Source organism: Haemaphysalis longicornis, unplaced genomic scaffold (assembly GCF_048455015.1).
Source record: "Haemaphysalis longicornis isolate Haplotype H1 unplaced genomic scaffold, Haemaphysalis longicornis Haplotype H1 scaffold_1, whole genome shotgun sequence".
In the NCBI taxonomy this organism is placed as follows: Eukaryota; Metazoa; Arthropoda; class Arachnida; order Ixodida; family Ixodidae; genus Haemaphysalis; species Haemaphysalis longicornis.
The window spans coordinates 358,847,743-358,857,742 of NW_027526203.1; the positions used below are offsets into that span (position 1 = coordinate 358,847,743).

Here is a 10,000-nt window from a genome sequence, read left to right on the forward strand (position 1 = left end):
TGTTCGTCTGCGGGGAAGTAGAGTTCGCCTTTCCCCGCTGTGCTTCCTTGAAGGACTCGTCACAGGGGAAGTGCGATTCGGTTCCTTTGTTCTTCCGCGCATTCATTTCCGCGAATTTCCTACTAGAAAAGCACGCGCAAACCCCCACTGAGACGTTTGTTGCCGCACCGGGGTGATTCTCATCCTGCCGGCATATTACAGAAGTGAAATCCCGTTGATACGATACGGCATAATACGATTGTCGGCCTAATACGTTTTGCTTTGCATTCCCGGCCGATATTCCTTTAAAATATTGCATTTCCGTGCGTCTCGTACGATCTCCTTTTTGCCGAAGATTGGATAATACGACCGCGAAAGTGGATCTTGACCGACATTTGTAGAAACCTCACGTTTAATCTTCGCTATACTAGCTCAAACTGCATGCCAACAGGCCACTATCTGCACGTTGCAGAGCCACTGAGGCAGCTGCAGTGCCGATTGTACGGCAAGAACATACCGCACCGTCTCGCGAAACGTATCATAATCAAGGAAGATGCGCAATGCTATCGGCAGGCAGCGACTTCCCTTCCCGACCTCTCGCCATGCTCCGTGCTTCCCCCGCTGTTCTCTGTTCTCTTTCTGCCTTCTTGCTGTGTTCGGTAGTGCTGCTAGGCTTCTGAGGCTATTTTTTGTTGCCCGCTGGCTGCCTTGTTGCTGTGCGCGATGGTGCTTCCAGGCTTGTGACAATGTCGAGGAAACGCAAGGCGCTCAATTTAAAAGGAAAAGTGGAAATTGTGGACAAATTCAAAGAGAACCCGAAGAATGAGCGCGCGGACTTGGCACGCTAGCATGGTTTCCCAGTGTCAACGCTCAACACTATTGTCCGTCAGCAAGAGGAACCTCGAAATAAGCTGTACGTTTTTGGCCCCGTGTAAAACAAACGCGAGGTGCGAAGTACCAGCAAATGGAAGACGTCCTGCTTGAAATGGTTCAAGGAAGTCAGGGCGGCAGTGATTAACGTCGAGGGGTCAGTCCTACGAAAAAGGTAGACAACATCGCGTTCTTCTTGGAAATTGAAGACTTCCAAACGTCCGGCGGCTGTCTTCCGGGATATACTCAGTGGCTAAGGTATTGCGCGGCTGAGCACGAAGACACGGGTTCGATTCCCGGCCGCGGCGGCCGCTTTTCTGAGGCGAATAGCAAAAACGTACGAGATTTCTGCGCACGTTAAGGATCCCCGGGTGGTCAAAATTAATCCGGAGCCATCCACTCCGGCGCGCCTCATCGCCTGCGTTGCGTCGGAGCGTCAAACCGTACACTGAATCAATCAATCTTCAGCGATATAAGGCACGACATGGATTGTCATACAAAACAGTGTCCGGCGAAGCGAAAAATACCGGCCGTTTCTTTTCTAGGTTTCATAAAAATATACTCCTGAACGTTTAAAAGAAGAAAGTGCTGCACAAATTGACCAGCTACTTCAATGTTGCTTAATAAAAGTGAGTTGCTGAGGGAGTATTCATATTTTTCTCCGTTTTTTTGGCTGGTTGGATTATACGAGTTTTGCATAACAAGTTTTATTTTCCGGTTGCCGTGAAAAACGTATCAACGAGATTTCACTGTACATCGTACTGCGGTGGAAGCCGATGAGGCTGCGCTAAAAAACAGCAAAGGCTATGCTATGAGGACTACGTTAGTATAGCACGTTATTCTAGATATTCCCTAGATACAGCCATCAGTGTTTATACCTGATGCGAAAGATTGAATATCGCTAAAGCCTTCTATACTTACTGCATGGGCCGTGTCTTCCATGCTCCAGCAAAACACAACAAAGTCCCGTCTATCCCTAAGGTATGTCATTTCTTAAAAGCAAAGACGATCTTACTCCGTTTTTTTTTTTTTTTTTTGACGTGGTGCTTTGAAAACCGGTGTTTAATCTCCCGGATCTTCTGCAAAATAAAAGCAAAGCTCCGACCTTGATTGAATTCCTACTTCGGTAAGAAGGTATTATGATAAAGTAAAGCAAGAAAACGAAATTAGTTGTGAAATTATGAAAGTCACAACGTCCCAAATTCACTTTGGTTACTGCTGATTCACGTCTATCCATCTGAACTGATTCGAAATTCAGTTCAGTAACTTTATTCCTCTTAATTAACATTGGGTCTTCTTAACTCGCTGCGTCCTCATTCCCAATTCACTTGGGTTCATTTGGTTCACTTTGATTTTTGTGAATTTACTTTGACCTAATTTATTTCACTTATTCAAGCAATAAAAATTTACTCTGGTTTCTTTTTTTTTTCAAATTGATCACTCTTAATTTGCATTGTCCTCCTTCCTGCTTCACTTTGATTCATCTTAATTCGCTTTGTAATGCTTTTGATTCGGTTTGATTCATTTCAATTGACTTTGATATACTTTATTCCTTGAGTGACCTGCTCTATTTCCCTTTAAATCAAATTAGTTCATTTTCATTTCCCCGGATTCGTATTTTTCTCGCAGTTTGCCTTGCTTTCTTGGTTCATCTCAATTCACTTTGGTTCCGTTAATTCACTTTTATCCAACTTCATTCATTTGTTTATTAACTTTGTATAACTTTTATTCCTCACAAATCACATTTATTCCCCTTAATTTGCTTTGTCTTCGTTGTTAATTCAGTTGGTTTTATCTTAACTTTGATTCATCTCTATTGACCTTGATCTAACCTAATTCACTCAGTGAACTATTTCATTAATTTTTTATTCCTTTTAGTTCACATTAATTCCTGTTATTTCTGTTGTCTTCCTAAATAACCATTTCCCTCAGATTATTCGGACTTCGCTGTATCATCATTCTCGATTCGCCATCCACTGAATTCGTTTCATTCACTCATGCCCAGCCATGCTTTGGTTCGCTCTAACAGCCCTTAACTCCACCTAGGCGTTCGGCGTTTTTGTACGACTGGTGTTGACTGTCAGCTTTCGCTCGAGTACTTTGAAGGTCTACTTAATGACAAGCCATGTAATGCTTTTGTGTCGCCTCAAAGGTCTCCTAATCATATTCATTAATGTTGTCATATAATAAGTTTATTATGTTATCAATGTTGTGTTCCAGCAGCTCTTTTCCTTGTATGCAAGAAAATGCACATTGAATTATTGTGAACAACTTTGCGCTCACGCTCTGTTTAGTGTGTTGATTGATGGTGTTCAGTGTTGATTGATGTTCAGTGTTGATTCAGTGTGTTGAAAGCATGGCAATTTGAACGATAAAAGCAGCTCTGGGAAGTCCAACCGTCGGCGCCCTGCACCGGCTACCAACACTGGCGCAACATTTCTCAGCGCGCAATGCGCGATTACACGTAGCAGTTTGACACAACGATGAAGCGGCAGTTTTTTCCCAAGCGAAGACGCAACAGAACAATGACGACTGACCGTAGCAGCGGTGCGCGCTGAGCAATGCCTGTTCTGCGTGCGTCTTGCGGCCGGTGCCGCTAACAGTGCTCCTGGCGGCGCAGGCATCCTCTGTAGCATTGGCGGACAAGAACGCGAACAAAGACATGCTGACCGTAGCAGGGTGGCCACGCTCGCACGTGGCTATCTAAGCTATCTTGCGCTGGATGTCACCGATGGGCGGCCTGCGGAATGCCGCTCGAGCGTTATAGACAAGTGTGTTGCCGCCTGTACATCGACTATGGCACGCTGCTGAGTCCCGACCATACATGCCGATTTGGATGCTAACAAACGATGGAAACAATACTTTGCGTTATTCTGAGCAATAGAAAGGCTGTATGCCAGCTGCACCATTTAAAGATTTTCCAACGAAACGCATATGCTGGCGCTAGTGGCCGTCTCTGCTTGGAAGTCCTCATGTAAAATAGCGCAAACGCATACGGACTGAAGCAAGGGAAGACACACAAGCGCTGATTAGGACACTAGTTCACAGTCAGCGCTTGTGTATTTCCTATCCTCACCCCGTGTGTTAGCGCTGTTTTACGAGAGTCATTCGCACCAACTAGTCCCATTCGCTTCGTTATTCAACTTGAGATCCTCGCTCCTCGAGCGCAATTTCGACCTCCGAGATATACTTTCAACTCGCTGACATGGACGCCAAACAACTACTGGTCTCCAGGGCAGAAATCGCCAAACCTTCACTTGGGCTCCTGGACCACACCCATTCCTTTGCTAGATAAAGTTACTACTGCCACTACTCTATCAGTACTCCAACTTAACTCGCACACAGCTGAGTTACCAAATTAAACTGAAATTCCGCGCAAGTATACCCTGCGTTCTCAATCGCGGCAAAAAGGATGCGTCTCTATCTACGAGCCTTTGCGATGCTTCCGACCGCTGGTCGGAGTGCGTCTTCTACTGACGTAATCAAGAGCACGACCAACCACAGGCGTGCAAGGAACAGGGGTGTCTCTTTCAGAGGACAGCGCACGTTTTTCAAGAAAAACGGCATTTGGACTCGCCTATGATAGTTTTCAAATTGATTATTCGAAATAAGACTACAAAACAATTAAAAGCCAGCCTCCGACCGAGAATATAGCGAGGTTTGATCCAACACTCAATCCAAATCATGACAGCCTACGCAGCTTTGAGCTGAGGGCTCTGACCATAAAGAAGGTTTGCAGACCTCTTCGTCCAGTTTACAAAAAAGTTTTCTCATCTTCCACCTTTCGGTGGGAGTGAGCTTTCTCATTCTCACCGAAAGGCAGTCGCCACCTGCATTTGGGAAGAAGAGGTTACGGGCCGGTTGTGGAAGTAGCAGCATCTTAAAGGAGCCATGAAGAGAAAACACAAGTTTGGTTCATTCAAAAGATTGTCTCGTTAGAATCCTACTGACACCACTTTTAACGTAAACTTCGCTCAAATAAGCTACATAATTAGGAAAAACGGGAATGGTCATGCGACCCACCAGCTCATTTCCCGCAACAGAGCCTATGTCGTCACATGAGCTAAGCTCTGCGATTGGCGGAGGCTGGCAGAAGCAGACGCAAATTAGGTAGAACTTACAAACTAGACGAACGAGCGATTTGCGCTTAAATTTAGGGCACATTCTTTACAAAGCAATAAGAATGATGGGACAAACAGTGGAAGTTACGAAAGCACATGTAAACATAGAAGTACTGATGCGTTCTGCTGTTCGTACTGCGCACGTACAGCATGCTTGGTTTCGCTGCACAGCACTACGGGGCTTGGGGTTGTCTCAGACGACACTGGCCGATTGACGCAAGCAACGGTGTCTTACGTGACCCCATTTGTCGAGCGAGCACTGTTTCAGGGAACGAATATTTTCTCCCAGAACAAAAACAAGCCAGGTTTAAATGCGGGCAAAAACAAACCAAACGCTTGCCACGGTATGGTGGCGCCATCTAGGTTACGGAACGTAAAGAAACGCGGGAACAAATCTTGGAACAAACCAAGGAGGTTAAAAAAAATTGCTGGAGTGGAAGTCGCCTATACCAACCAATGGGCTCGGGTGAAGCCGCCGGCGGCCATCTTACTCGGGGAAAGAAACCAGATGCCGATTGCTTTGCAGCAGTATTTGCCGACTTTCCCAGCGGTTTTAAATTACGTAACGGATTCTCATGCTCTAATTCAACACTGCGAGCCATGTCCGACGTCTCCGTATTGATTTCTACCACAGGAATTTCGTTAAAAGTCAGATCTCCGAGTACAGGAACATTGTTTTTTTTTCACCCGATGGTTCGGATATGCAGCTGCCACAAAGTAAAATATACATAATAACTTGTTTATCTTCTTTATTTTAAACTGTTCAAATGCAGAAATTGATCGTGAAAGTTCCAAGAACAAAGAAAACAGAAAGCAATAGAATTACAACTGTAATGTGAAAAACAGCAGTCATGACCAGAAAATGCAGCATTTTCCGAAAAACAACAGGAAACACCCAGAATTATTGTTATAAAACCGATACAGAAAACTTTCATGAGTGTATGATAGCAAGCAATGCTATTACGTTCATTGCATTCCTGCCCAACCTAACACACAAATAAACTGCAAAAAAAGAACCAACAATCTTTCTGGTAAATCACACCATGAGGTTACATTGCCAGTGACATGAACTACCGAAAAAAGATGAACCAATTTGTATTTTTGGAAACAAAGTGTTTATTTTTTGAAAGAAGACAGACTTATGATACCAGACGTCAATTAAACTGCTAAAACATACTATCAAATGGCAAACAAAAGACACTGACAAAGGGCAGTGACTCAACATGTTTCCGAAGCCTAGCAGCAAAGAAATTAAACATTGAAGGCGCATACTACGCGACACAATGCAACGATCATGGCCGCTGTTTAGAATCAACTTGCACGCGTGCAAGTTACGTGCGCAATGCGACTCCCGGGGCTGGGTTCACACTGTTTGTACAACCGTAAGCCACACACGAACCAACCATACTTGTTTTGATCTCATTACAATTCGCACACACGAATCAACAACACTTTTTCGTGCACGCAAGGAACGCGCGCTGCAACAACTACGCGTCTTCTCCCCTAGCAAGATGGCGTCGCGGCGGCTTCACTTTACGGGCGCCTTTTCCACTCCAGCAAGTTTTTTTAACCTCCTTGGAACAAACCAACACCGCTGTACAGGGTGGAGACAACCTTTGAACGGTCCCGTGCCGCCGCAATTGGGCCAACGGGCTCAACGCGTTATTCTTTTCGTTTCCCACGAGACCTAGCAACGCGAAACAGACAATATGATTCAAACTTCTTCAGTAAACCGCGTTGCGGCGATAATTTTAGCGCGGTTTCGACACAATGACTTGCTTCGGCGGCGAGCGAGCAACCGAAAATGGCGGCGCCAGCGTATACGTGTCTCTACCCTGTACGGCGGATGCGTGAATGAAGGTACTCTATAGACTGCAGAGCGGTCGGTTTCAGTGATGTCACTTGGGGCCACGAAAACGCACGATTGAGCGGGAAAATCAAAATTTTAACCGAAATTGTTTAATTTCTCAGTGAATAAAGCACCGTTTGTATCCGGACAAGCGCTGGGGGCACTATAAAATACGAAATCTTTCGAATAAAACCAACTTGCATTTTCTCTTCATGGCTCCTTTAAGTAATGTGTAGTCATATGTCATGACGTTCGCCCATCTATAGCGCTGTTGGCTCGCAGTGGTTACAGTTTCTTTAATAACTATTGGAGGCACCTAGCAGTAGCGGGTGCTGCTCGATGCCCTGCCTTGGTTCGGGCTTGGGGTGTGTATACACCTGTTGTGTAAAGGGTTTGGCAGCTTCAACTTTATTGTAATGGGGTTAATGAATTAAAAATATAGTTTTCAATTCTTTTCAAAGAGCGCAATGAGCTGCATTACCATCCATCATTTTTCCCCTTTCTTCTGATTCAGAAAATAACTATTTATTTGTTTCGCGATTGCTAGGAACATGAAAAAATTCACCTGAACTGATCTTGCGTACTGCAGTGCCAGTGCGTATATATAACATGGCAAAGAAGTGGAATCATTTAGACACGTTGAAAAAAATAACGCCATGCTCTTTCAAAAGTAAATTTAGCTTTCAAAAAAAGTTTATTGATACGTCCTATCCTGACGGGTCTTATTTCTCGGCATAAGATTTATTCATTTACTTTTTCGTGATAAGAGCGTGCATTTCTATGAGGTCGCTATGGCTGCCACTGAAACACAGCACCGAGCGCACAAGAGAAGGCACTGCGAGGACGGGCTCACCTTTCGGCACATGAACCTCCAGCCGTGCTGCGAGGAAGCCTTGTGGGCGATCAGGCCGAGCGCGAGCAGCCACGAGCGCGAACCGAGCTCGTCCTGGGCCGCCAGCACGAGAGGCGACCGGCCCTGGCACACGAGCACAAGCGCGTTGGGGAAGCGCTTGGAGTCCGACGTGAAGCCCACGTGCACGGTCTGCGCCAGGTCGAAGCAGAGTCGGCAGCAGGCCGGCGCCAGGGACGGTGACCGCGGGCCGCCACCGCTGCTGCACGCGGGCGCCGCGGCCTGCGACAGGGCTTCTTCCTGGCTCGTGTACATCTCCAGCAGCGGGCCACGTTCGCTCGTCTCGTCCTTCAGCACCAGGAAGCGCTTGTGCCACGCCTGCGTCCGCGAACGGCACGTCAGGGCCGGCAGGCAGTCGCCCAGAGCTGAGGCGGCGCTACGGGCACTCGGAAATAACCGCGACGAAACCGAATGTGGAGGCAAGGTGCAAGCGCAATCAAAGCTCGACTCGGGCAAAATACAGAAAAGCAGAGTCAGACGTTCTGACCACACGGCGGCAGCGTGGTGTTATACTACCGCCCACTCACTCACTCACTCACTCACTCACTCACTCACTCACTCACTCACTCACTCACTCACTCACTCAGTTTCCAGTCTAAAATACACACGCACACTAACCAAGGGGGTGTATTCACCTTCTTGACTCCTGTACGATGCTTTAGCAATTCTTTCACACGCTTGTACAATGGAGTTGTCGGATCTCGGCAGTGAAGCAGTAGTGCCATGTTTTATTCGAGTTTTTTTAGCGCCAAGGCTATAACTTTCAATGAGGAATACAAATTAATAGTTTGACGTATTTCCTGCTTTTCCTAGAACTTGCCTCAAAATCATGTTAAAATTATCCCTGCGTTCACGTTTTTGTTTCTCGTCTCCCAAGGTTTCTATATCGATTCCGTGTCCCCGTCACACATCTGAAGTTGGCGCTCGTCACGTTCCTAAACTGCATAGTGGTAATTCGCATATAAAGGGGATGATGTTATGCAAACACGGCAAAGACGTACCGAGCAAGGGCTGTACAGCTCACCACTATTTAATATAGTTAATGTCTAGCTCTTTCGCTTCCTTCAACAGCAAATATCGGCATCTTTTCGCACGCCGAAAAACGCAAACAAGGCACGCCGTTTGGATATTTTCTGTTAATAACAAATTTCTACTTAAAATATGCAAGAAAAACTTACATCCAGAATGAATGAGTGAAATGCTGTATTTCGAAATGGGCATCAGGCCCTGCGGGTTATTGGGACACAAGCGATATATATCTCAATAAAAGTGTAATGTCACCCACTGAACGCTACGTATTGTGCAAAGAATTTCTGGGACGCTTCAGTCTGCTTAAAGCGGTTGTGAAACCAAATTTTAAGTCTGTAAAAGGCCTTCTGTAGGTTTCCTTTGTGTGCAAGGACCCTCAACACGAAGTGCTGGGTACAGCAAACGTTAAATACATATTTTAATTCGCTCCTAAAATGTACTTAAATTCTCGTTATGTCAATGTAAACATGTCAATGTAACCACTGTGATGTCAGTGTAACCACTAACCATGATGTCAATGTATTTCCAGCATAACAAAGTTTCAGTGACGTCATACCATGTTAGCGACTCGAGCAACGTCAACGTGTACCCCAGTTACCACAGTTACCGGTTTGGTCGGATCAGCAAGCGCGTGCGAGCGATGCGGGAGCCCAATATGTTGCGCTACGAAGCACCATGCCTGGCTACTGTTGTGTTACGGGCTATTATCCAAGCCAATTCCGGGACCCTGTAAGCGTTCCCAAGTTCCACCGATACGAAGCACAGAGAGGCAGCTGGCCGTAACTCAAGTTCTAGAGCGGTTCTACGCACTCTACTTTTACTGTTTTTTATTACACTGGACGCACAAACGCGCCGCGCATCCTACAGGCGCTTTGAGAGAGCCGCACGGTCGCTGCACAGGCGGCGGCCGCGGTCGCGAAGTGACGCAGGCCGGCGCAGGTAGGTCGAGCGATACCTTGTTACCGCTGCACTAAATGGGACTCAAAGCCCAAACAATGCAGCTGCACATGCGAGAAAGAAGGTAATGATGTGATGGCGAAGTGCATTAAAAATCGTCATCTGCACCGCTTATGAGAGTGAATATCCGCCGCAGTATTAAGCCTAACATCTGTGGGCGAACCTGTAGGCAGACCGACCGGCTGCTCCCAGAGCGCTTCTCCCAAGGAGGTTGTATAAAACTTCTGGAGTGGAGGCCGCCCATAGCGGGCAACGCGGAGAGGTGAAGCCGGGCGAACCGGTCGG

General features: G+C 46.4%; 1 protein-coding gene across 1 annotated transcript in view; it reads right to left on the bottom strand.

Annotated features, from left to right (window-relative positions):
• LOC144154981 (uncharacterized) overlaps nt 1-10,000 on the bottom strand; it is a 491,283-nt gene that overhangs the window by 146,731 nt on the left and 334,552 nt on the right. Inside the window, exon 2 of the mRNA XM_077686145.1 lies at nt 7,673-8,047. Within this exon, the coding sequence (XP_077542271.1) occupies nt 7,673-8,047 (375 nt within the window). The remainder of the gene's footprint in view (nt 1-7,672; nt 8,048-10,000) is intronic.